This window comes from Pongo pygmaeus, chromosome 6, assembly GCF_028885625.2.
Source record: "Pongo pygmaeus isolate AG05252 chromosome 6, NHGRI_mPonPyg2-v2.0_pri, whole genome shotgun sequence".
Lineage (NCBI taxonomy): Eukaryota > Metazoa > Chordata > Mammalia > Primates > Hominidae > Pongo > Pongo pygmaeus.
This window is the reverse complement of record NC_072379.2, coordinates 46,382,374-46,410,320: the sequence shown is the minus strand read 5'-3', so window position 1 is coordinate 46,410,320 and position 27,947 is coordinate 46,382,374. Positions and strand designations below refer to the sequence as shown.

The 27,947-nt window shown below is 40.9% G+C and overlaps 1 protein-coding gene across 5 annotated transcripts in view; it reads left to right on the top strand.

Annotated features, from left to right (window-relative positions):
* SUGCT (succinyl-CoA:glutarate-CoA transferase) overlaps positions 1-27,947 on the top strand; it is a 735,535-nt gene that overhangs the window by 40,288 nt on the left and 667,300 nt on the right. For 4 of the 5 annotated variants that reach the window (XM_054497215.2, XM_054497218.2, XM_063667374.1 and 1 more), the window contains exons 2-6: positions 6,243-6,294; positions 7,252-7,325; positions 13,768-13,853; positions 14,806-14,856; positions 20,197-20,317. In XM_054497215.2, coding sequence (XP_054353190.1) covers positions 6,243-6,294; positions 7,252-7,325; positions 13,768-13,853; positions 14,806-14,856; positions 20,197-20,317 — 384 coding nt within the window. Of the gene's footprint in view, positions 1-3,494; positions 3,583-6,242; positions 6,295-7,251; positions 7,326-13,767; positions 13,854-14,805; positions 14,857-20,196; positions 20,318-27,947 lie in introns of all 5 variants that reach the window. The other variant, XM_063667373.1, reaches the window with a different exon arrangement.

The window sequence follows — 27,947 nt, the reverse complement described above, 5'->3', positions numbered from 1 at the left end:
GCATACTTGTAGAATGTTCCTGTGAATTCAATTCTGCCAACAGGAAAACTTAATTAAAGGCTATTAAGATTTTAAAATATTATAGAAAGTGTCAATTGCTCTCCTAAAAGATTGTTAACTGATTGATATTCCACAATGTATGAAAGTGTCCATTTCACCCCACTTTTGCGAGTATTGAATAGTTATCTTTTAAATGTTTTCCAATGTGGTGAGAAAAAGAATTTTATTGTGGTAATATTCATCTTTTTGATTTTAAGTGGAATTGCTATGAACATCTTTTGCTATGATACTGGAGATTTTTATTTATTTGTGAGTTGATTGTTCATGTTCTTTTCCCACTTTTCCATTAGGCTGTGTTTATTTTTTTACTGATATGTGAGAGTTCTTTATACCTAAAAACCTTTCTTCTTTATTTTTTAGCCTTTCAGGCTGTCATTTATCTTCTAATTGTATTCATGATATCCTTCACTGTACTGCGTTTAAATTTTTTTTTTTTTTTCAAGACAGAGTCTCACTCTGTCTCCCAGGCTGGAGTGTAGTGGTGCAATCTCGGCTCACTGCAGCCTCTGCCTCCCGGGTTCAAGCGATTCTCCTGCCTCAGCCCCCCTAGTAGCTGGGATTACAGGTGTGCACCAACATGCCCGGCTACTTTTTGTATTTTCAGTAGAGACAGGGTTTCACCATGCTGGCCAGGCTGGTCTCTAACTCCTGACCTTAAGTGATCCACCTGCCTCCTCCTCCCAAAGTGCTGGGATTACAGTTGTGAATCACCGCACCTGGCCTGTGTTTCTTTGTAAAGACAACTTATTGATTTCATTAACACCCTGTTGATTCATTAACATTCAACTCATGATCTACAGCACTATAACTCATGCCTGAATGAAGCTTATCTAACAATGTATTTTCTCCATAAGGCACATCATGGCCTTCTTATGCTTAGGAACACTAGACCAGCACTATGCTTCTGGGTCATAAACAGTCAGATCACCAACAAAAAGCATAAAAATGTTAAAAACGTAACATTAAATATACTGCAAGAGGACACTTGTTTATAGTATGAGAGGTGAAACAAGTATCACCTTGTTCAACCTCAGCTGGGAACATGCACAATGACCTACTCAAATTTTCCTGCATACTGTGCATGTCTGGGAATGACCGTTAAAGCTCCACATGTATTGATTTTGGGGTTACAAATAAATTTTAGTGAGTAGGCTGGGCGTGGTGGCTGGCTCATGCCCGTAATGCCAGCACTGTGGGAGGCTGAGGCGGATGGATCACCTGAGATGAGGCGTTTGAGATCAGCCTGGCCAACATGGCGAAACCCTGTCTCTACTAAAAATACAAAAAATAGCGGGTCATGGTGACACATGCCTGTAATCCTAGCTACTTGGGAGGCTGAGGCAGGAGAATCACTTGAACCCGGGAGGTGGAGGTTGCAGTGAGCTGAGATCACTCCAGCCTGGGCGACAGAGCAAGACTCCATCTCAAAAAAAAAAAAAAAAATTTAGTGAGTAGTCAAATTTCCAAATACAGAATCTGAGTATTAACTGTAATTCCTCTGTGGTGCTGCTGCCATGTGTACAATGAGTCAGTAAAAGCTTCAGAGTGGAAATATTTATCAAAGCACTGCAGGGGGCTGTTATAGCAGGAGATACACAGAATGATACTTCACCCTGTTGTTCACGAATGTAATATAATTTATAATTTATTTTTTAATTTTTAAAATCAAAGTTTTAGGTATACTTGGTTTTAAAACTTCAGAAGTTCTACGGTGTTAATTATGAAGAAGAGTAACCCCTTATGCCTTTCTGCCCCTTCCCTTTGTCCAGAGACAACAAATTTCGATTCTTTTTGCCGTTTTTTTCCTGCCAAATTGCTAAATAACCTGATTATAATGTTATTTATTTATTTTTTTTAAGGCACTATCGGTAGAGATAAAGACTAGCTTTCAGGCCACGCACGGTGCCTCACACCTGTAATCGGAGCACTTTGGAAGGTGGAGGTGGGCAGATCACCTGAGGTCAGGAGTTTGAGACCAGCCTGGCCAACATGGCGAAACCCCGTCTCTACTAAAAATACAAAAATTAGCTGGGCCTGGTGGCAGGTGCCTGTAATCCCAGCTACTTGGGAGGCTGAGGCAGGAAAATCACTTGAACCTGGGAAGCGGAGATTGCAGTGAGCCAAGATCGCAAGCCTGGGAGACAGAGTGAGACTCCATCTCCAAAAAAAAAAAAAAGACTAGCTTTCTTTCACTACCATTTGAACAAATATTCATGCCCTTTCCATCCTTCCAAATTATAAATTTTGTTAGATCACTATTCAGTATTTAGGCTGTTATTATACTGTTTCATCAAACTAAAATCTGGCCTAAGAAAGCCTCCATACTCACATACTTGAGTTTTAACCTACAACCCACAACCTAATTTAGTAGGTAAGCAAACTGAAAACCTAACTTAGGGGTATGCTTCAATAATAGTTGCTGACTCTCAGCCAGTCCCAGCAGCTGGACCTCAAAGACTTACAGCCACCAGCTGTTCAGATCGTGTTCTGATAAGGCATTAGCTGTTTCTATACCTTGCTTCTGCTCCCTGCACATCACTTTCTTTTTTCTATCCATAAGTTCTCTCCCACCGTGCCCACTGTACAAGCAGCACTGGTGGCCCTCTAAATCTGCTGTGACTTGGGGGAGGGTGGGGAGGGGTTGTCCGATTTCACAAATCATTTTTTCCTTGCTAAATTAAACTGTTAAATTACGTTTGTTTAAAACATTTTTTAAAATAGTACAATTATTATTCATACCCTGATTACATTGCTGCTCATGTATACCTTTTTATTTCTCTTTGTTAATATTTGTCCAGTTTCTTTAATTGCCTTCTCAATATCTATCCTCCATTTATCCCATACCGCAATGCAAGGGCAAACCTCTCAGCTATTGTGTTGGTATCTTCCTTGTTGTCGTCCTGAGCTTTCCCTTCACCCCCTGCTTTATTTTATTTTATTCTTTTTGTATTTTATTTTATTTTATTTTATTTTATTTTATTTTTGAGATAGAGTCTCCCTGTGTTGCCCAGGCTGGAGTGCAGTGGTGTAATCTTGGCTCACTGCAACCTCTGCCTCCTGGGTTCAAGAGATTATCCTGTCTCAGCCTCCTGAGTAGCTGGGACTACTGGCGCTCATCGCCACACCCAGCTAAATGTTTGTATTTTTGTAGAGATGGAGTTTCACCACGTTGGCCAGGCTGGTCTCGAATTCCTGACCTTAAGTGGTACGCCCGCCTTGGCCTCACAAACTGCTGGGATTACAGGCATGAGCCACCTTGCCTACCGTTTTCTGATTTTTAATAGTTTGTTTGAATCAGGCTCTAAGTGAAGCTCATATACTGTGGTTGGTTGACATTTCTCTTAAGTCTCTTTTAATTTGGGGTCTCCTTCTACATCTTGCATTTTTCTTGCCTTTTTATTTGTTAAAGAAATAAACATTTCCATTTCCTGCAGTGTTTCAGGCATTCTGGATTTTCTGCCTGCTTCCGTATGGTGTCCTTGAACATAGTCATCTGTCTCCTATAGCTCCTGTCACTTACTTGTAAGTTGGATCTAGAGTCTTCCTTATATTCAGGTGGGGAGGAATGATTTTCTTATAAAGTAATTTTCTAAATTTCTAGATTACCTTTGAAAGTAATTTTTCCAAGAAAGGATGCATGAGAGGTAGTTTTTGAAAACCTGTGTGACTAAAAATGTATTTTTTTCTACCCTCACACTTGACTTGTGCTTTAATTGGGTTTAGAATTTTAGGGAGAAAGAATTTCTCCCCTCAGAATTTTAAGAGGTTTTTTTTGCTCCAGTTTTTTGTTTTGTCTTTCAGCATTGTTGAGAAATTCAATGTCCTCCTGATATCCAATACTTTATATCTGACCTGCTTTTTTCTCCCTAGAAATGTTTAAGATCTTTTGTCAGAGAAGTCAGTATTCCAGATTTTCACAGTGATGTCTTGGTGTGCTTGCTCTGTGTCTTTTTAAAATCCATTATACTGGGCCAGTAGAGGGACCTTCCAATCTGGAAATTTATGCCTTTCAGTTCTAGGCAATTTTTTCTGAATTATTTCTTTGGTAATATTCTCTTTTCTGTTTTTGCTGTTCACTAAAGAAGCTCATATTATTGGGTTTCCTGTACTGATGTTTTATTTTTCTTACCTTTTCTCCATTTTCCACTTTTATTTTATTTTTTTGTTCTGCTCTGTAGGTGATTTTCTTATCTCGATCTTTCTGCCTTTCTATAATATTTTTCCTTCTATCATATTTTTAAGTGTCAAGGGCTACAACAAGCAGGATTTTGTGAGCTGTGGAAAGAACTTGGATTTCATTCTAAGTTTAGTAGGAAGCCATAGAGGATTTTGAGCACGGAAGGATATTATGTTTTATGTAAAAAAGGATCATTCTCACTACTATAACAGGTTTTCTCTGCTGTAAGCCATTGTATTAATCTATTGCGATATAACAAACTACTTCAAAACTTAGTGCATTAAAACAAGACTTTATTTTTTTCTCAAAGTTCTGTGGCTTGATTGGGCAATTCTTTCTTTTTTTTTTTTTAAGACAGAGTTTTGCTTTTGTTGCCCAGGCTGGAGTGTAATGGCGCCATCTCAGATTACTGCAACCTCTGCCTCCTGGGTTCAAGCGATTCTCCTGCTTCAGCCTCCCGAGTAGCTGGGATTACAGGCATGCACCACCATACCTGGCTAATTTTGCATTTTTAGTAGAGACGGGGTTGGCCAGGCTGGTCTGGAACTCCTGACCTCAGGTGATCTGCCCGCCTCAGCCTCCCAAAGTGCTGGGATTACAGGTGTGAGCCACCAAGCCCGGCCAGTTGGGCAATTCTTTTGCTGGATTCACCTGGGTTTATTCATGTGTCTGCAAATAACTAGTGGCTTGGCTCAGCCTGGGTGTTCCAAGATGGCTTCATCCAGATGTCTGGGCCTCAGCTGGGACTGCTGCAATGACAGTCTCAGCTGCACTTCTCTCCATGTGTTCTTTCATCTTGTGCTTCTTCACATGAAGATGGAAGTGGTCCAAAAAGTCAAGCCCCAGTGTGTAAACACTTATCCTGCCTCTGCTGGCATCAACTTTCCTAATGTCCTGTTGGCGAAAACAAGGCAGATGTCCAAGCCCAGTGCCAACGTGGGAGGAGAATGTATGAGGTTGTGGATATCTGGAGGTGTGATTTTTGGGGAAATAGCTGTAACAATTTACCACATTAAACATGGTTTTAGCTACTTTCCTTTTTCTGATGCTTTGCCTATCAGTTTACCTTCTGATTGTAATTTGGTTTTCCATGTAAGTATGCTGTCAAGAAAATAATGCACCAATCACATGCACTTCAAATATTTGCTATTGCTGTGATTGTGATAGTAATTTTTTTTTGAGACGGTGTCTTGCTCTGTCGCTCAGGTGGAGTGCAGTGGCTCGATCTCAGCTTACTACAGCTTCCGCCTCCCGGGTTCAAAGGATCCTCCTGCCTCAGCGGGTAGCTAGAATTACATGCACATAGCATGTAAAAAATAGCCACAGTGCCTGGCTATTTTTTGTATTTTTAGTAGAGATGGGATTTCACCATGTTGGCCAGGCTGGTCTCAAGCGCCTGACCTCAAGTGATCCACCCGCCTCTGCCTCCCAAAGTGGTGGGATTACAGGTGTGAGCCACCACACCTGGCCTGTGACAGCGATTTCTTACAAAATAATAAATTGGCTCATTTCAAGGAGAGAATGCCTACTGTATGAGCTTCCAGTACTTTTTTTTTTTTTTTTTTGAGACAGAGCCTTGCTCTGTCGCCCAGGCTGGGGTGCAGTGGCACAATCTCAACTCACTGCAACCTCCGCCTCCTGGGTTCAAGTGATTTTCCTGCCTCAGCCTCCCAAGTAATTGGGATTACAGGCATGTGCCACCATGCCTGGCTAATTTTTGTATTTTTGGTACAGATGGGGTTTCACCATGTTGGCCAGGCTGGTCTCAAATTCCTGATCTCAGGTGATCCGCCTGCCTCGGCCTCTGAAAGTGCTGGGATACAGGAGTCAGCCACCGTGCCTGGCTGAGCTTCCAGTATTCTTTACTAGAGCCTTGTGGTCTGTGGACTCCCTCGCTAAGAATCACTGTAGTCCTTGTGATCTGTCTCAAGCTTATATTGGTGTATGTGAAAATGTAAGAAAATTAGTAATGAATTATCTTGAAATGTTTTCTCTGTTTTGCCAGATATGAACAATATAAAGCCATTGGAAGGGGTAAAAATTCTGGATCTAACAAGGTTTGTATTGGTTTATCTACATTTTGGTGATTGGGTTTTTCCCTTTCCTCAAAAACTTTTAATTTTTTGAATTATAAGAAGAGACTTATATGCTTATGTTGAAATTTTAGAGAAGAAAATAAGAAAAGAAAAATTCCTGTAATATCATCATTCTATGAGACAATTAGTGTAGTATTTATGCCTTTTCCCAATGTGTATTTATATATAATCTTAAAAAACAAAAATTTGAACCATATTGAAATTACAGTTTTACCCACATTTTAAACACAATGTTATATTTTTAATATTTTCCTATGTTATTCAAAATTCAACAAAAAAGTAAAATAGTAATTAATATATTGATGTCACATAATTACTTAGTCATCCTCCAATCTTTCACGATTATAAATTAGGCTTCCTTGTACGCAAATGTTTCCCTCAGTTTTGATTTCTTCCTCAGGATAAAATTCTAGAAAAAGAATTATAGGGGCCAGGTGCGGTGGCTCACGCCTGTAATCCCAGCACTTTGGGAGACCGAGGCGGGTGGATCATGAGGTCAGGAGATCGAGACCATCCTGGCTAACACAGTGAAACCCTGTCTCTACTAAAAATACAAAAAAATTAGCTGGGCGTGGTGGTGGGCACCTGTAGTCCCAGCTACTCGGGAGGCTGAGGCAGGAGAATGACGTGAACCCAGGAGGTGGAGCTTGCAATGAGCTGAGATAGTGCCACTGCACTCCAGCCTGGGTGACAGAGCGAGACTCCGTCTCCAAAAAAAAAAAAAGAAAAAGAATTATAGGATCAAAGGGGATATATATTTTTAAAGCTCCTATTACATATGGCCAAATTACACTTTTAACTGTTTTGATTCTTACTAGCATTATATGAGCTTGTCTGTGTTGACAGGTTGTTGGAAAATAATTAATATAAAAATTTTTAAGATGGTAATTAATTTATTTATCATTTTTAACATTGTAGAGTCCTGGCGGGACCTTTTGCTACTATGAATTTAGGAGATCTTGGAGCAGAAGTTATAAAAGTGGAGAGACCAGGTAAAGCTATTACTCCCTTTAAAAAATAGAAACAAACTAATAAATATTTTAAAATAATTCTCTAAATACCCATGTTTAGTGTACCTGTAAGTGGGATAAGGAGAGAATTAAAATAAAATGATTGTCTTTTTCTTCTCCATTTCTTGTTTTCCTGTGAACTAACACTAATGATATCTTTTTTACTCCTTACGTGTGCTAAGTGCTAAGGCTCAAGCCAATTTCTTCTTTGCACCTGAAGGCTTTTGTTAGAAGCTGAGGCTGGGCACAGTTTTTGAAGCCCGTAATCCCAGCACTTTGGGAGGCCAAGGAGAGTAGATCACTTGAGATCAGGACTTTGAGACCAGCCTGGCCAACATGGTGAAACCTCTTCTCTACTAAAAATACAAAAAAAAGTAGCCAGGCATGGACCTGTAATCCAAGCTACTTGGGAGGCTGAGGCAGGAGAATCACTTGAACCCGGGAGGTGGAGGTTGCTGTGAGCCAAGGTCAATGCCACTGCACTCCAGCCTAGGCAACAGAGCAAGATTCTGTTTCAAAAAAAAAAAAGAGGCTGAGATGCAGCATATAACAATGATGATAATGACACCTACAGTGCCGGGGCAAAGTTCTCAATGCTTTGCCTGGGCTTATTTAATCTTTACAACAATCCTATGGGCTGATGCTATTATTCATAGTTTATAAAGGAGAAAATGGAGGCACAGAGATGTAAAGCAACTTATTTAGGGGCAGACAGGTAATAAGGAATATCCAGACCCTCAGCCATGATTCTGGCCTTCCTTAGCCCCAGCCTAGCTTTAGCATTGAGACTGAGATTACAGTGGGCCTGGCCACCCTCCCTCACCGTGGAATAAAGGGAAGGCCAGGAGAAAGGAGGATAAAAGTGAAGAAATAGGGTACAGAAGGAGAGAAGGAAAAGGAATCAAAGTCCCTCAAAAAACAACCTAAGACTGGGCGTAGTGGCTCACACCTGTAATCCCAGTACTTTGGGAGGCCAAGGCAGGTGGATCACCTGAATTCGGCAGTTCGAGACGAGCCTGGCCAACATGGTGAAACCCCGTCTCCACTAAAAATACAAAAATGAGCCAGGCATGGTGGCAGACACCTGTGGTTCCAGCTACTTGGGAGGCTGAGGCAGAAGAATCTCCTGAACTTGGGAGGTGGAAGTTTCAGTGAGCCGAGATCGTGCCACTGCACTCCAGCCTGGGCTGGAACAACAAACAAACAAACAAAAAACCTCCAATACTCCAACCTAAGTCATTATTTTCTATTTCCTTTTTGTTTTTATTTTTTAAAGACAGAATTTCCCTCTGTCATCCAGGCTGGAGTACAGTGGTGTGATCATAGCTCACCATAGCCTCCAACTACTGGGCTCGAGCAATTCTCCTGCCTCAGCCTCCTGAATAGCTTGGACTACAGGCATGTACCACCATGCCCAGCTGTAATAATAAAAATTTTTTTGTGTGTGTAGAGACAGGGTCTTGCTATGTTGCTTGGGCTGGTCTTGAACTCCTGTCTCAGCCTTTCAGAATGTTGGGATTACAGGTGTGAGCTACTACTCCTGGCCATTTTTTTCTATTCCCAATAAAAGAAACATTTCCCCATTTTATAATTTTAAAGGTTTTGAAGCAGGAAACACCTAAGCTTAGATCAGTTTTTTGCTTTTATGTTTTTCATCTGACATCTTTCCTGTTCTTTCTTCCTCCTTTGTTCACCAAATAGATATATTCTGTGTACACATTTCTCACTTTTGTTTGGTATCATCTTAGCATTTTGGTGTTTAGTTCAAGCTGTTATTGATAAAGTTGCTTAGAAAAGCATCATTGTTGGCCAGGCATGGTGGTTCACGCCTGTAGTCCCAACATTTTGGGAGGCCGAGGTGGGCGGATCACCTGAGGTCAGAAGTTCAAGACCAACCTGGCCAACATGGTGAAACCCCCTTCTCTACTAAAAGTACAAAAATTAGTGGGGCATGGTGGCAGATGCCTGTAATCTCAACTACTTGGGAGGCTGAGGCAGGAGAATCGCTTGAACCTGGGAGGCGGAGGTTGCAGTGAGTCGAGACCATGCCATTGCACCCCAGCCTGGGCAACAAGAGCCACACTCCATCTCAAAAAGGAACGTGTCATTGTTTTGTGCCCTTTCTCTCCAATAAGCACTTAAAGGGCACAGTCCATGTTTTTTAATGTCTGCTATATCGTCATATAAACAGCTTGTTTTATTTTATTTTTTTTTGAGACAGATCTCACTCTGTCATCCAGGCTGGAGTGCCATCGTGTGATCATGGCTTACTATGGCCTCGACCTCCCGGGCTCAAGCAATCCTCCTACCTTAGCTGGAACCATAATTGTGCGCAACTGTGCCTGGCTAATTTTTTTTGTTTGTTTGTTTTGAGATGGAGTCTCACTCTGTGAGCCACCGCACCCGGCCTTATTAAAATTTTTTTTTTTTTTTTTTTTTTTTGGTGAAAACAGGGTCTTCCTATGTTGCCCAGGCTGGTTTTGAACTCCTGGGCTCAAATGATCCTTCGACCTCAGCCTCCCAAAGTGCTGACCTTACAGGTGTGGGTGAGCCACCACACATGGCCTGTGCAGCTTGTTTTAGAAGTTTTCAAAAATTAGCATTATTATTATTATTTATGTTTCAAGATCTGATCCTACGGGTCTTAAACAGAATCCCCAAATCAGTGAGACTGGTCTAGTGCTGAATAGTGTGTATGTATCTCTAAGACTCACAAGAGAATGATTTATAATTGTATCAACTTAGTAATTGACCATAAATGATAGCCATATAAAGTAGAATATCTTTTTGTTTGTTTCCTTGTTTTTTAAAAAAATTTTAAATTTTATTTTGTCTTTACAGAAAGTAGAATATTTGATCCGGAAGATTCAATTTCTTGTTAAGTAGATATTCTTAAGAGGCCAAAGCAGTTAGCAGAAGATTCTCTGATGAGCATGAGGAATATCATGTATTAGTATATTTTATTTTATTACTTTTTATTATCCCTGCCAGTCTCAGGCAGTAGAAGTGCCTGGCAAGTCCTGCTCCCAGAGATGATGCTTTGTTTATTCAGCCAATGATGTTCATCGCTTTTAGTCATTGTTGGATACATGTGGAGGAATGTTTATTTTCTAGCTCAACATTTGTTTTTTTTCTTTAAAGCTTCTAATTTCCGTATTGGTATCTGATTTCAGCCCTGCAGCACTTACAACCATTGGTTTTCTTGCATTTTCCATTCCTAGATAGAACATTCAATGTATTAATAATTTCTCTTGCTATTTCAGTTGGCCACCAGGGTAACATTTGTATTTCTACTAATTTTATAAATTGTTGTTCCCTATATAGTGAGGCCTATTTCTCCTTTGTACTTTTTAGTTTCCACCATGGAAACTAAACCACAACAGATCTTTCTTTGTCTAGGCCTTTATTATGTCTCATCACCATACATTTGGTATCGGGCTTTGTTCCTAGCAGGGATTTATTGTCCTTTTTTTTTTGAGACAGACTTTTTGCTCTTGTTGCCCAGGCTGGAGTGCAATGGCACGATCTCGGCTCACTGCAACCTCTACCTCCCAGGTTCAAATGATTCTCCTGCCTCAGCCTTCTGAGTAGCTGGGATGTGCCATCATGCCCGACTAATTTTTTTATTTTTGGTAGAGACAGGGTTTCACCATGTTGACCAGGCTGGTCTCAAACTCCTGACCTCAGGTGATCCACACACCTCGGCCTCCCAAAGTGCTGGGATTACAGGGGTGAGCCACCACATCTGGCCTATTGTCCTTTTTTTGACCAGTTACTATGACTCCTTCTCTTCACCCTTCTAATTAATACATTTTAATATTCATATTATATATTTAATTGTTTTGGGTTTTTGAGATAGTTATTCAACTCAGATGTGAGAAAAAGGGATTTTCATTAAAAGCAACTTGGTGGTATTTTCACATTTCAGTAGAAAACTAGTTTCATTTTATATCCACTTCTACAGTTCCTCAATTAAGTAAAATTTGGTTGTTGTTTTCTTTCTTTCTTTCTTTCTCTTTCTTTCTTTCTTTCTTTTTCTTTCTTTCTTTCTTTCTCTCTCCTTCTTTTCCTTCCTTCCTCCCTTCCTTCCTTCTTTTCTCTTTTCTTTTATTCCTTCCCCTCCCCTCCCCTTCCCTTCCCTCCTCTCCCCTCCCGTCCCCTCCCCTCCCCTCCCTTCTCCCCTTTCCTCCTCTTCTCTTCTCTTCTTTTTCTTTTCTTTTCACAGGATCTTGCTCTGTCCCCTAGGCTGGAGTGCAGTGGCGTACTCCTGGCTCACTGCAGCATTGACCTCCTGAGCTCAAGTGATCCTCCCACCTCAGCGTCCTAAGTAGCTGGGAATACAGGCGTGTGCTACCACACCCGGCTAATTTTTTCATTGTTTGTAGAGACAGGGTTTCACCATGTTCCCCAGGCTATTCTCAAACTCCTGGCCTCAAGTGATCCACCCACCTTGGCCTCCCAAAGTGTTGGGATTACCAGCATGAGCCACCACGTCTGGCCTGGTTGTAGTTTTCTGATTTACTATTAGATTAGATTATTTTTATTTGTGTAACCAAAGAGCATATTACATTTATGTATACTCTTCTTTTTGTAGAGTTAGCCAGTCAGTGGGTGTATCTGTGTGCCTGCAGGGCCAGGCAGGGAACCTAAGTGAGGAAAGTGAGCAGGAAAGTGAGCAAGGATGCAGCTGAAATTTCAGCATTGTCTCCACTAGGGGACACGAGGCCAGGGCTGTTGGTCTTTTGTTCACTGCTGTGTCTGCTCTGCACGGAGCAGTGTCTGTGACATAGTTGGTGCTCAATAAATATTTGTTGAATGAATCAGTGTGTCAAAAGGTCATCTAAGAAAGGCAGTGTGAATTTTTAAAGATTTCCAGATTTTGAAATCATGGCAGCTAGTTAAAAACTTTAAGAATTGTGTGGGTCGCGTATATTTATTGCGGCACTATTCACAATAGCAAAGACTTGGAACCAACCCAAATGTCCAACAATGATAGACTGGATTAAGAAAATATGGCACATATACACCATGGAATACTGTGCAACCATAAAAAATGATGAGTTCATGTCCTTTGTAGGGACATGGATGAAGCTGGAAACCATGATTTTCAGCAAACTATCGCAAGGACAAAAAACCAAACACCGCATGTTCTCACTCATAGGTGGGAATTGAACAATGAGAACACATGGACACAGGAAGGGGAACATTACACACTGGGGCCTGTCGTGGGGTGCGGGGAGCGGGGAGGGATAGCATTAGGAGATATACCTAATGTTAAATGATGAGTTAATGGGTGCAGCACACCAACATGGCACATGTATACATATGTAACAAACCTGCACGTTGTGCACATGTACCCTAAAACTTAAAGTATAATGAAAAAAAAAAAAAGAATTGTGTGGGTCAAATAAAACATGTCTCCCAAGCTACAGGTTTTTCCAGTTTATGTCCTTTAACCATACATTTCCTGTCATGTGCCATGGACACAGAGCCTTCTGAAACCCCAGTTAGATCAGGAAAGCCTGTAGGCCTCCAGTTTAGACTCCTGACATTATCTCCACCTGAGAAATGAGTGCAAATATCTAAAATAAACTACTGGCCTTGTGCAGTGGGATCACTTTGGGAGGCCTAGGCGGCTGGGTCACTTGAGGTCAGGAGTTCGGGACTAGCCCGGCCAATATCATGAAACCCTGTCTCTACTAAAAATAAAAAATTAGCCGGGCATGGTGGTGCACGCCTGTAATCCCAGTTACTATGGAGGCTGATGCAGGAGATGTCATTGGTTTATCTCCAGTTAGAACTAATGCTTCTTGGCTGGGTGCGGTGGCTCACACCTGTAATCCCAGCACTTTGGGAGGCTGAGGTGGGTGGATCATCTGGAGTCAGGAGTTCGAGATGAGCCTGACCAATATGGTGAAACCCTGTCTCTACTAAAAATACAAAAATTAGCCGGGCATGTTGGTGGGTGCCTGTAATCCCAGCTAGTTTTAGCAGTCGATAGTACAATTAAATTATAGTTCTAGAAATTGATAGTACTATTTTTATTTTTATTTTTAAGGTCACTTAGAAACTGCTTTAAATGGCTGGGGTCGGTGGCTCATGCCTGTAATCCCAGCACTTTGGGAAGCTGTGGATGGGGGTGGATCATCTGAGGTCAGGAGTTCGAGACCAGCCTGGCTAACATGGTGAAACCGTGTCTCTACTAAAAATACAAAAATTAGCCAGGTATGGTGGTGCACGCTTGTAATCCCAGCTACTCAGGTGGCTGAGGCAGGAGAATTACCTGAACCCAGGAGGTAGAGGTTGCAGTGAGCAGAGATCGTTCCTCTGCACTCCAGCCTGGGCAACAGAGCGAGACTCCATCTCCAAAAAAAAAAAAAAAAAAAAAAACCCAAAGATTAATAGCTCATGTTATTATTTTCAGGAGTTGGTGATGATACACGAACTTGGGGGCCACCTTTTGTTGGGACAGAAAGTACATATTATCTCAGTGTTAACCGAAATAAAAAAGTAAGAATATCATCCCTTTTTTGCTTTTTGTGTGTAATTCTCTTGTAATAGCAAAACTGTTGATATCATTGTGGCTTGTTTTTTTCTTCCTTAAAAAAATTAAGATGTAACTAATATTTCGAGTAAATTAAACTTTCTATTCATTTACCATTCACTAAGTAGAAACAATGGAGCTTTTTACTACTCTTTCTTACCTACTAAGTAACTTAGAACATTTCATAAGAATTTATAATGGAAATAATTTTATGAAATAGAAAAATCATTTGATTCCTTAGATTTGTTATTATTAGGGAATAATTGCCTAACAGTCAGTATTATACTTTAAAAACATCTCCTATCATCCTTGTTAGCATATTAATATATCCTCATGGTAAATACAATCAGTAAAGATGATTTAAATATTTCTTCATGCTTAAAATAAATTTAAGAGGATGATCTATGATATGAATGGCTTTCTTGTCAGCAATAAGAAGAACTTTCATGGCTGGGCACGGTGGCTCACACCTTTAATCCCAGCACTTTGGGAGGCTGAGGCAGGCGGATCACGAGGTCAGGAGATCGAGACCATCCTGGCCAATATGGCGATACCCTGTGTCTACTAAAAATACAAAAATTAGCTGAGCATGGTGGCGGGTGTCTGTAATTCCAGCTACTTGAGAGGCTGAGGCATGTGAATCGCCTGAACCCGGGAGGCAGAGGTTGCAGTGAGCCGAGATCGCGCCACTGCACTCCAGCCTGGGTGACAGAGCAAGATTCCGTCTCAAAAAGTAAACAAAGAAAAACTTTTATGATAGTATTTTAATATACATACTTTATTTTTTTTTTACTTTTTATTTTAGATTCAGGGGATACATGTGCATGTTTGTTATGTGGGTATATTGCATAATGGTGGGGATTGGGCTTCTTGTGTTTTGGTCATTGAAATAATATATATATATTTTTTAATTTTTAGAGTATTGCTGTTAATATCAAGGATCCAAAAGGGGTGAAAATCATCAGAGAGGTACAGTATGATGTATAGAAGGCATCCTACCACCTAGGTTATAATTAGGGATTGGAATATCAGAGCAAAAGTGTTTTAAAACTCAATTTTATGGGTGATCTGTATGTTTGCTACAAATACCTTTTAAGTATTTACCTTGATTTGTATACTTCTTTGTAAGTGTAATGTGCTTTAAATTTTTTGTATATTGTGTATCGTTACGGTGCTAGCTACTATTGACTGAGCACCAACTCTGCAGCAAATCATGGGCTTGGGCACTTTGCTCATGTTATCTCCTCTAATCCTCATATTTTACCTTGTAAATGAAGTATTGAGATCTCATTTACATAAAAGGGAATTGAGTTTCCTGGTGCCTAAGTGATGCTCCAAGATTACCTAGCTAGTATGGGGAAAAGCTGACATTTGGATCTGGGTCACATCACTGGAGAGTCCAAGCTTTCTCTAACCCTTACTCAGATGACTAATATATCCAGACCTGATCTGAGCATCTTTCTTAGAGGAGCTGGAAGGCACAGTGGTTAAATTAAGGATGGATACCTTTGCATGGGATTTGAATCCTGCCTTCTGTGCTTACTGGCTATATGACCTCAGACAGGTTACATAACTTCTTTGTGCCTCAGTTTCTTCATTAGTAAACTGGAGGTAATAATAGTACCTACTTTCTTTCTTTTTTTTGAAACAGAGTCTTGCTTTGTTGCCTAGGCTGGAGGGCAGTCGCATGATCTCAGCTCACTGCAACCTCCACCTCCTGGGTTCAAGCAATTCTCTTGCCTCAACCTCCAGAGCTTGGGATTACAGGTGTGCACCAGCACACCTGGCTAATTTTTGTAATTTTAGTAGCGATGGGGTTTCACCATGTTGGCCAGGCTGGTTCGAACTCCTTATCTCAAGTGATCTGACTACCTTGGCCTCTCAAAGTGCTGGGATTTACAGGTGTGAGCCACCGTGCCCAGCCCAATAGTACCTACTCTCTAGGGTTGTTGTTAGAATTGAGTTAGTCTGTGTAAAATGTGTAGACGAGTGCTTGCCACATAGTCAGCACTCATGAGGTATTATTTCCTATGTTATTTCCTGTTATTATTTCCTATGTTCCTGATGTTGGATTCATCATGTGGGATAAACCTTGTTTGCCATCTTGTTAAGGTTTACAGTTGAATCTAATGGATGTACAGTATTCTTCTGTATTCGAGGGATTGGTTCTACTAGAACCTCCAAATATACCAAAATCTGTGCATACTCAAGTCCTGCAGTCGGCCCTGTGGAACCTGCTTATACAAAAAATTGGCTGTCAGTGTACATGGGTTTTGCATCCAGTGAATACTGTATTTTCCATCCACGTTTGGTTGAAAAGAATCCACCTAGGGGTCGACTTGCACAGTTCAAACCCCTGTTGTTCAAGGGCCAACTGTACTTAGGGCTATTTGGTTAGAGAACCAAGTCTCAAACTTACTTATTTACTTAGAGACAGAGTCTTCCCATGTCACCCAGGCTGGAGTGCAGTGGCGCGATCTCGGCTCACTGCAACCTCCGCCTCCTGGTTTCAAGCAATTTTCCTGCCTCAGCCTGCGGAGTAGCTGGGTCCACAGGCATGTGCCACCACACCCGGCTAATTTTTATATTTTTAGTAGAGTTGGGGTTTCACCATATTGGTCAGGCTAGTCTCAAACTCCTAACCTCAGGTGATCCACCCGCCTCGGCCTCTCAAAGTGCTGGGATTACAGGCGTGAGCCACCGCGCCTGGCCTCAAACTTTATTTTTTATCAAAACATCAACTTAGCTTCAATTGCTCTGCTGCTGCTATATGTTCTCTATCTCAGTTATTGAATTATTAAGATCAGAATCAGGGACCATTCTTTTTGGTCCTGCTGGATCAATGCAGCCAATTTAGAATTTTCATTAACTAGATATATTTTGAACCCAAAACTTGAAAATCATCCTGATCTTACCACCCTTTCTTCCCGTATCTTTCCTGTAGCATAACTTAGGTTTGTTTGTTTTTGTTTTTCTTTTGAAACTTGGTTTGATTTTTCTAAATTGTTTTCCTGGCCTCAAGCAATCCGCATGCTTTAGCTACCCAAAATGCTGGGATTACAGGTGGGAACCACCATGGCCAGGCAATTGCTTTTAGGTAGTTATACAATTAATAAGTTATGTATCTTACTATCTAAAGGAAAAATTATTTTTTCTCTAGTCTTTCATATTTCTGGTACAGATTTCTCTTCTGGCCTTAAGAGTACCAAAAAATGCCAGGCATGGTAGCTCATGCCTGTAATCCCAGCACTTTGGGAGGCCGAGGCGGGCGGATCATGAGGTTAGGAGTTCGAGACCAGCCTGGCCAACATGGTGAAACCCTGTCTCTACTAGAAATGCAAAAATTAGCTGGGCGTGGTGGTGTGTGCCTGTAGTCCCAGCTACTTGGGAGGCTGAGGCAGGAGAATCGCTTGAACCCGGCAGGCAGAGGTTGCAGTGAGCCGATATTGCACCACTGCACTCCAGCCTGGGTGACACAGTGAGATTCCATCTCAAAAAAAAAAAAAAAAAACGATTAGCAAAAATAACCCCTCTCCATTTAGGCCTTGGTGGCTATGATTGCTAATACAATGAGTCTAGTTTATAGAAACAGTTCCTAAGTATTACACAAGGCAATCAGCTGGATACATGAGAGCTTCAAAAAGTATGACTCCTTTGTCAGCTAGGCTAACCAAAAACAGGTTGTGTAAAAACTGAAACTCTGCCTAGAAAACCTATATGAAACTTAGTATTATTGTGGCAATATGATTTGATAGCTTCTGATCATGTGTTATCCAATATTTCAGACAATTTTCTATGTTAATTAGTTGACAGTCACAATATCATTATTATGGGCATGTGTTATGGTCAGCAGAGCAATGCATGAGTTTTATTTTCCTATAACATTTTGTTATGAAAAATTAAAACATTCAGAAAAGTTGAAAGAATAATGAACTCTCATTTATCCTATGCTTAGATGAAACAAAAATATTAGAATTTTGCTATATAGCATGCAGTTTATTTTCTTTCTTTTTTTTTTTTGAGGCGGAGTTTTGCTCTTGTCTCCCAGGCTAGGGTGCAATGGTGCGATCTCGGCTCACTCCAACCTCTGCCTTCTGGGTTCAAGCAATTCTCCTGTCTCAGCCTCCCGAGTAGCTAGGACTTCAGGTGCCCACCACCATGCCTGGCTAATTTTTGTATTTTTTAGTAAAGACAGGATTTCACCGTGTTCGTCAGGCTTGTCCTGAACTCCTGACCTCAGGTAATCTACCTGCCTCAGCCTCCCAAAGAGCTGGGATTGCAGGTATGAGCTACTGCGCCTGGCCAGCCTGCAGTTTATTTTCTTTAGTGCTTGTAGGAGTGCTTTTTTTTTTTTTTTTTTTTTTTTGAGACAGTCCCACTCTGTTGTCCAGGCTGGAGTGCAGTAGTGAGAATTTGGCTCACTGCAGCCTCCACCTTCTGGGCTCAAGCAATCCTCCTTCTTCAACCTCCTGTGTAGCTGGGACTACAGGCACGTGCCACCATGCCTGGCTAATTTTTAAATTTTTTGTAGAGACGAAGCCTTGGTATGTTGCCCAGGCTTGTCTCGAACTCCTGACCTCAAGTGATCTACCCCCACCCCCTCAGCCTCACAAAGTGTTGAGATTACAGCTATTTGGCCTGGCCAATTACTGTGATTTTTTTTTTTTTTTTTTGAGATGGAGTCTCACTCTGTTGCCCCAGGCTGGAGTGCAGCGGCGCGATCTTGGCTCACTGCACCTCCACCTCCTGGGTTCAAGTGATTCTCCTGCCTCAGCTTCCTGAGTAGCTGAGACTACAGGCATGTGCCACCAGGCCCAGCTAATTTTTGTAGTTTTAGTAGACACAGGGTTTCGCCATATTGGCCAGGGTGGTCTTGAACTCCTGACCTTAAGTGATCTGCCTACCTAGGCCCCCCAAAGTGCTGGGATTTACAGGTGTGAGCCACTGTGCCCAGCCAATTTTTTTTAAAAAGATTTTTTTTTTTTTTGAAGCAGGTTCTCACTCTGTCACCCAGGCTGGAGTGCAGTGGCGTGATCTCGGCTCACTGTGACCTCTGTCTCCCAGGTTCAAGTGATTCTTGTGTCTCAGCCTCCTGAGTAGCTGGGATTACAGGCATGTGACACCACACCTGGCTCATTTTTTTGTAATTTTGGTAGAGACAAGGTTTTACCATGTTGGCCAGGCTGTCTTGAACTCCTGACCTCAAATGATCTGCCCTCCTCGGCCTCCCAAAGTGCTGGGACTATAGGTGTGAGTCACTGCACCTGGTCCTTTAAAAACATTTTTAAAAGTATGTAGTCACAATTGAAATTTTGGGAAAAAAATTTCCCAATTTTTTGTAAAATTTCTGTAAAATTAAGGTTTACAATGCTACATTGTCCTCTAATTCCCGTAACAGCAGTCTGGGCATCACAATCTGGATTTTGTTCCTGACAGTTCCTCGTTTACTGGGCTATAGTTTAGTAGCCTGAAGAAAAAAAAACTCCAGTGGTTCTTAAATACATTTAAAACTGTTTGGGAAGAATGCATCTGAAAGGTGTGAAAACATTTCAGAATCCTGCTTACGTGCGTTATTGCAAGTTATAATGAGGAATATTACATAATAACAGGGATGCTGAGTAGTAAAGACATTGTGTTTAGGTCTGTTTTTGGAGACAAGGTCTAACAGTCTCCCAGGCTGGAGTGCAGTGGCGCCATCACGGCTCACTGCAGCCTCAATTTACCAGCTCAAGTGATCCTCCCACCTGAGCCTCCCGAGCAGCTGGGACCATAGGTATGCACCACCGTGTCTGGCTAATTTTTGTAGAGGTGGGATTTTGCCATGTTGCCCAGGCTGGTCTTGAACTCCTGATCTTGAACTCCTGGGCTCAAGCAGTCCACCTGCCTTGGCCTCCCAAAGTGCTGAGAATGGAGGAGTGAGCAACCACACCTGGCCTATTTAGTTTTCTTGTAAAGGTTTAAAAAATGTTTTTCATTGATTTAGTGTACTTACATTCTAATTTTTCTACCTAATCTTTTGAGAATCTATTTGGACAGACCATGTAGTCTAGATATTTATTACATCCGAAGGATGCAGAATCTATTCTGCATGTTCTTACATGTACTTACAAAAACTTTAGTAGCCATTATTTTACTGACAGTAATGCTTTAAGTAGTTGACCAGAACTTGTATGTTTATCTAATTTGCTTCATCAGTCCTGTGATTTTTCTGAGCTGTTACAAAGGGAGAATCAATTGTGTAAAGTTAAAATTCTATCATGTGGGGATTTGTTGAGTGGAAGTCTGACTCATGTTCACCTCTTCCATCAGCTTGCAGCTGTTTGTGATGTGTTTGTGGAAAACTATGTCCCTGGCAAACTGTCTGCAATGGGCCTGGGATATGAAGATATAGACAAGATTGCTCCTCACATCATCTATTGTTCCATCACAGGTATTTCAACCCCACACCCTTGTCAGTTAAAAGGTTTTCCAGTTTCTGTATTTTCTTACTGCTATAAGAAACCTCTTGCTGGCTTTTTTTTTTGGAAGTTATTCTACTTTCCTTTTTCCAAGGCTGTTTAGGTTGCTGAACATTACTTTTTTCTTTTTTTTTTTTTTTTTTTTGAGACAGAGTCTCGCTCTATTGCCAGGCTGGACTGTAGTGGCGCAATCTCGGCTCACTGCAACCTCTGACTCCCTGGTTCAAGCGATTCTTCTGCCTTAGCCTCCTGAGTAGCTGGGATTACCAGGCACGTGCCACCACGCCCAGCTAATTTTTGTATTTTTAGTAGCGATGGGGTTTCACCATATTGGCCAGGATGGTCTCCATCTCCTGACCTCGTGATCCACTCTCTTCAGCCTCCCAAAGTGCTGGGATTACAGGCGTGAGCCACCACGTCCGGCCTTGGCTGCTGAACATCATTAAGGAACATTAACCTAAATGAATATTTTCATAAATTTATTGGCTATTCGTATTTCTTCTTTGAATTGTCTGCCTATAGTTTTGCTAATTTTTATGTTGATGTTTTACAAATGTTTACGAAGTACTGTTACTAACTCTTGCATAGGTGAATTTACACTTGAAAACAATTCTTTTTTTTTTTTTTTTGAGACAGAGTCTCACTCCGTCGCCCAGGCTGGAGTTCAGTGGCATGATCTTGGCTCACTGCAACCTCTGCCCCTAAGTTCAAAGGATTCTCCTGCCTCAGCCTCCTGAGTATCTGCGATTACAGGTGCCTACCACCATGCCTGGCTGATTTTTGTATTTTTAGTAGAGACGGTGTTTCACCATGTTGGCGAGGCTGGTCTCTAAATCCTGACCTCAGGTGATCCACCCACCTGGGTCTCCCAAAGTGCTGGGATTACAGGCATGAGCCATCACTCCCGGCCTACTGTTGAAATTTTAATGGGCTTTAAGATAATAACATAGGAACCCAAGGTATCCCTTCAGTATATTCAGAAGCACTAAGCCAAAGGAAGGAAAAGAGTGGCATAAAGTCTTCCAATTGTTCAGCCCTTGCCAGTGAACCACTTATATATGCATGTATGTGTATGTTTAGGCTAAAGGGAAAAAGTCACAATGTTACTTAGTTTTCTATATAAGTACTTAACTCTTAATTAGGGATGCAATAGAGAAAAGTGACTCATAACATAAAATGTTATATTAATAGTTTGCGTCAGAAAAATTCATAATATTTTAAGTTTTTACTCAGTCATCCACCAAATATTTACTGCAAGCCTATGATCTTCCAGGCAATAGACTCAGATTCTGGAATACAGGAGTGATAAAAATCCATCTGTGCTCTCTAGAGCATTTATATGCTGGGTTAGGGTGATAGTAAATAAATAAGCACATTTGCTTTTGTTTTTGGTAATTGAGTCTGGTAGTTGGCAAGGGGGTAGGGTGAGGATAAGTTATTTCATACTGGTAGGTGAGAGAATGCCCTGCCCATATGGTGACATTTGAGTAGCGACTTGCATGGGGTAAAGGAGTGAACCACATAGCTACTGGCGAAGAGGGTTTTAGGCAGGACAACACCAAGTGCACTAGCCACCACACCCGGGTAATTTTTTTGTGTTTTTCATAGAGATGGGATTTTACCATGTTGGCCAGGCTGGTCTTGAACTCCTGGCCTTATGTGATTGTGTTATTCTATTCCCAGTTCCACCTGTAATGCAGAGCACATGATAGGGGTTCCACAGCCAACAGCAGTTTCTTTTTTGGAGGCAGGGTATCTCTCTGTTCCTCAGGTTGGAGTGCTTTGGTGCAATCTCGGCTCACTGCAACCTTCACCTCCTAGGTTCAGGTGAGTCTCCTGCCTCAGCCACCTGAGTAGATGGGATTACAGGCTTGTACCACCTTGCCTGGCTAATTTTTGTATTTTTAGTAGAGATGGGGTTTCACCATGTTGGCCAGACTGGTCTTGAACTCCTGACCTCAAGTGATCCACCCACCTCAGCCTCCCAAAGTGTTGGGATTACATGTGTGAGCCACTGTGCCCGGCCCTGATGATTAACTTCTGTACTGAATGACAGGTTCTGTACTTGGTAGATGATTCTTGGCCACTAGATCTCACTTTTTAAAATGTGCTGTTTTATAGATCCATAATCATATTTTCATTTTTCTGTCTAAACAATATTTGTATGTGTGACAGAGCGAGGGAGAGATTTTTTCCATCAGAATCTTGTAATCTAATGGAAACGTTGAGGTTTAAAATCTTAATATCGGTAAATTATCTTCTGAATTATCATATTACCATAAAAACACTGCGTAGCCAACAAATGCAAAATGCTATATGACAATAAGCATTTATTTCTGTTTCCCATGTCTGTGGTTGGCTGGGATTCAGTTGATACAGACTGGTTAGGTTTGGCTCCAAGTTGTGCATTGGGGGACTGGTATGCTCTGCATGTCTGTTATCCTCCTTGGCTCAATGGCCACCAAATGCATCTCCCCTCATAGGGAAAGGTGGAGTGCAAGAGAACAAGCCCATTTTCACCAGTGTGTTTAAAGCCTCTGCTCCCAATGCATCTGCTAACAAATGGAATATTTGTCAAAGCAAGTCACATGGCCAAGTCCAATACCAATGGGTGGTGAAATACATTCTGTTTCAGAGGGAGGAACTACAAAGTCGCATGGCATAGGGCATGGGTTTCGAGCAGGATGACAATTGAGAATAATAATACATTTTATCACATCATCGAGTCAAAAAAAGTGTTAGTCTACTTGGGAAGCCCACACTTCCTAATGATTCACATTTATAACTAACTGGTTAGGGTCAAAAGTTCTTTTGGGCCTTGAGTTAATGATTGGAGAGTCTCTAAGTTTTCTTACAGTTCTCAAATTCTGTAATAACATTTTAGTGTGGCAAAATGGCATTGGAGATAGATTATATAATTCAGTATTTCTCAGACAAGGAAGGATGGTTCTATCATGTGCTTTTTAGTGATATAATGGAGGAATGAGAGGGTGATAGGCAGATATGTGTAGTCTGAAAACATACCTCTCATTATTCTATAATCTCCTCATTCCCACCTCCTGACAGTTATTAGAATAACATCTATATACTCCGTTCTCCTTTATTTCCTGATAATGAAACAGATCCAGACCTAAGGTCACACAGCTATTTAATAGCAGATGGGTTTAAAACTCAGGCTTCTTGTCTTAGTAGTAAGTGCCTCTATGCTTTCCATACTTAGACATACCAATAAGTAATGACATAGATTTTGTAATTAGGTGACACTGAACAGTGCTACTTGAGAATAATATATTTTTGCCATTTTCTTTCACTTGTTAATTTTATTTGCAATAGTGGAAGTCATGAACAAATTTATTAGTCAGGGAGTCTAAATTTCAACAGATTCTTCTGGAAGCCAAAGTCATTCATGAGTTGTGAGTTTGTGTGCATATAAAGCAAGGTTCATCTCTTTTTTTAAAATTTGATTTTCTTGGCTGGGCGTGGTAGCTCATGCCTGTAGTCCCAGCACTTTGAGAGGCCGAGGCGGGCGGATCACCTGAGGTCAGGAGTTCGAGACCAGCCTGACCAACATGACAAAACCCCGTCTCTACTAAAAATACAAAAATTAGCTGGGTATGGTGGTGGGTGACTATAATCCCAGCACTTTGAGAGGCTGAGGCGGGCGGATCACCTGAGGTCAGGAGTTCAAGACCAGCGTGACCAACATGACGAAACCCCGTCTCTACTAAAAATACAAAAATTAGCTGGGTATGGTGGTGAGTGACTACAATCCCAGCTACTTGGAAGGCTGAGGCAGGAGAATTGCATGAACCTGGAGGCAGAGGTTGCAGTGAGCCGAAATCATGCCATTCCATTCCAGCCTGGGTGACAGAGTGAGACTCCACCTCAAAAAAAAAAAAAGTTTGATTTTCTTGGTAATCAGTGTGTCTGTGTGTATGTGTTTTTTTAAAATAAGACTGATTACATCAGTCTAAAGTTGCACATGTTGTGATTGAGATCCTAGACTTTCCTGATATTTCCCAATGGTATTGCTGTCTTGTCAGCGCTGTCCAAGCCCAAATAGTTTGTTCTCACCCACATGTTGGCCCTATTGCTGATGAGAGTAATCTTAGAATGGCTGGGAGATTGACTTTAATGTACTATGACAGTTGTGTGGTTGAAATTGCCCCAGTCTGTGAAATCTGGTCTGCAGGACAAAAATGCTAGAGTGATCACAAGGGAGGAAGGACCTGATTATTTTTAATAGCATGGTCCTCATATCATTTCAGAGGGAGCTGAGTATGCACATTAGGGGGCAGTGTTTAAACAGCTATTATTCACTAGGAATTATTTTTGTGAAAAGGGCAGTGTTTCCTGTGTACCACTGGGTAGGAAGATTCTCTGAAGGACATATTTATATTTGTGAAGTAACCACTCTATATTTCTCTATACTTTTAGAAGTACAATGGTATTTCCCCTAACAATTTAATTTTAAGTTGTACCTTCTTTCCCTTGCATCTTCTGAACATGTTATTAATTATAAAAATTTAGCAGTAGGAATCCTCTCCACTACATTTTAAAATGTTATTTCTCCTGTTCTTGTTAATTTCATTACTCTTTCTTTCTGGAAGGATAAACATTTCATTATATTATTGACTAGACTGAGTTTGTAGTGGGAACACTGTACATGTCATTTAATGAGTTTCTTTTTTTCTTTTTTTTTTTTTTTAAAGGAAGAGGGTTTGAAAAGTGCCTTTTTTATTTTTGTGAATTCCCTAGGGACATTTCCTTAATCTCTATTTATATAGCACTACATAGAGTTAAAATCATACAAAATATATGTGTTTAAAATATGAAGACATACAAGGTAATGAATAGTACAAAATTCAAGAGAATGATTAGCCCTGGGGAGTGGGGAGGGAAGATATGGGACCACAGAATTTCAATTATATTCGCAAAATAAACTGACTGGCTGGTACATGAGTATTCGTCATTCTCTATTTTATGATTTAAGTGAGAATAAAAGATTCAGAAATGCCCAAATAGCTCCCCTCCTTATTTCCTTCCTTTCTTCCCTTCCCTACCCCCAGACAACTATTTCTTGAGCTTCTGTATATTCCTGGCTGTGTTGAGTGTTCAGGGCAAACAATGTAGACACTGTCCTTGCATTTTTAAGGAGCTGACAGCCTAGGTCAGAGACATTCTATAAACAAGTTAAAACATATAATAAATATGACATGTATTAGCAAACTATACTATTATGAAAGAATGAAATAGTACTGTGGTGGAGATTAACAGAGGAGGGGTTGCATGCTGTAAATGAGCTCGTCAGGGAAGGTTTTTTTTGGGGAGGTAACATTTAAGAGACCTGAAGAATGACAAGAAGCCAGCCATGGAATGAGCAAGGGGAGAAGTGATTGAGGCAGAGAGAATACCATGTGCAAAGGCTCCGTGGTAGGAAAGATCTAGACGCCTTTAAGGATCTAAGAGAAAGCCGAAGTGTTTGGAACACTAAAAACTGAGAGCAGTATGCTTGAAAAGATACTGCAGAGGTGTGCAGGGGCCATGGCATGCTAGGATGGGTCTGAGCAGTGGAGGGGTAGGATCATAATCTTTAAAAGAAGTAGGATTTTTCAGTAGAATGCAGATTAAAAAAAAAAGAGGTAGAATTCAATTCCTGGTTGACTGACTTCATTATAGGCACTGGAGATTGAAATGGGGCTCATGTTTCACAGAGTAGCTATAAAGATAATTTTTTAAAGATTATTAAAGGCCCTCATAGTGTTTCAGAGTCAATAACAGAGACTGGTGAGCCCAAATGGATGAGGCAAATTATTTAGCAACTGCATTCTACATTCATATCACAGCAACGGGAATACAAAACAAAACACTGCTGCAGTTGGATTCTTATGGCATGAGTTAGTCTGTGTGTGTGTGTGTTCTTATTTTCGGCATATTCACCACATAACCATAGCTTTAAAAAAAGATAGAATAATTAGAATAGGATCTGCAAATCCATACTGCAAATTCATAGATGTTTTGAAGGTGAGAAAAGACATTAAGACTAGAGAGAGGGAAAATAAGGAAGGAAGGAAGAGGGAATGAAGGAAAAAGGAAGGAGGGAATGAAGAAAGGAAGAAGAGAAGGAAGAATAAAATGAGAGGCAGAGTGGAGTAAAATGGGATAACAATCAGCAAGATTTTTTTTAATTTCTAAAGACAGTAGTCTAGTTCATCTGGCGATGTTCACACTGCATTAAGCATCATTTTTAGACTGAATAAATAATCAATATGGAGATGATAGTTTAATAGATGATATTAAAGGGAACCCTCATAGTGGAAACAATTGAAAACTACTGGTCTAAATTATGAGTGTCTCTGTTGCACCCTCTTATATCAGGAAATATTTTTTCACCAGAGTTTCAGGATATTGTGGCCATCTGTCCAACTTTATAGCCAGTGATCTTTAGTGAAAGTGTGGTTTGACATATTTACCATTTCATATTAAGCTCATTATTTAAAGAAATAATGACACCATCTCTCCAGGGGAAGAGAAACTTAGCATATAAACGCAGGGTTTCAAAACACAGCCCTTGGAGCTAAGGACTGAGATTATATTTTGTCTGTAGACATGGACTGATTCCAGAAAATAACTTTATGCCTTCATTTTATTCCCCAACAGTATAACCTTTTATCTTTAAATATTTCTTTTTACCCATACACATATAACAGATGTGTTACATGAGTTGGACTTACTGGAGTACAAGCAGACGCTTTCTTCTCTCCCAGCCCACCTCTGCAAACCTGCACTGTCCACTTATTCTCTTTGCTCATAGATGAAATCCCAAGCAAGTCCAATAGATTTTTTTCTCCCTGGTTATTTCTTTTCTTTTCTTTTGAAACAGGGTCTGGCTCTGTTGCCCAGTCTGTAGTGCAATGGTGTGATCTCGGCTCACTGCAACCTCTGCTTCCTGGGCTCAAATCATCGTCCTCCTCAGCCTCCCGAGAAGCTGGGACTACAGGTGCATGCCACCACGCCCGGATAGTTTTTGTATTTTTGGTAGAGATGGGGTTTCACCATGTTGCCCAGGCTGGTTTTGAACTCCTGGGCTGAAGTGATCTTCCTGCATCGGCCTCCCAAAGTGTTGGGATTATAGACGTGAGCCACCATGCCTGGCAGTTATTTCATTTCAAGTATTAAAATGTTCAGTCCAATCTAATATCAAAACCTCAGACTCTTGTCCAGTTTATGATGTCTCCTTTTCCCCAACTTCAGGCTACTTTCTTGGGAATGCGAAGAGTATGTGTGTGTGTTTGTATTACAGGTGCACATATGTTGCATGTGTGTGTGTTTGTATTATGTATGCACATGCATGCATGTGTCTGCATGTCTATGTGTTTTGGAAGAGCCTAATCAGTTTCTTCATTATCCATCTTTTCCTATTGTTAGCTGCTATTTGTGGTTTTTTCAGAATCAGGCCCTCCCAGGGAAGGGAAGCAAGTTAAAGAGTGCAAAAAGGGTATGACTTGACTGGTGTAGTTGTAACCTGCAGTGGAGCCTTCTGTGTGCCTGAAGTTCTGTAGGTGGCTCTCTTTTTATGGGGAGTTTTGTAGTCTCCTCAGA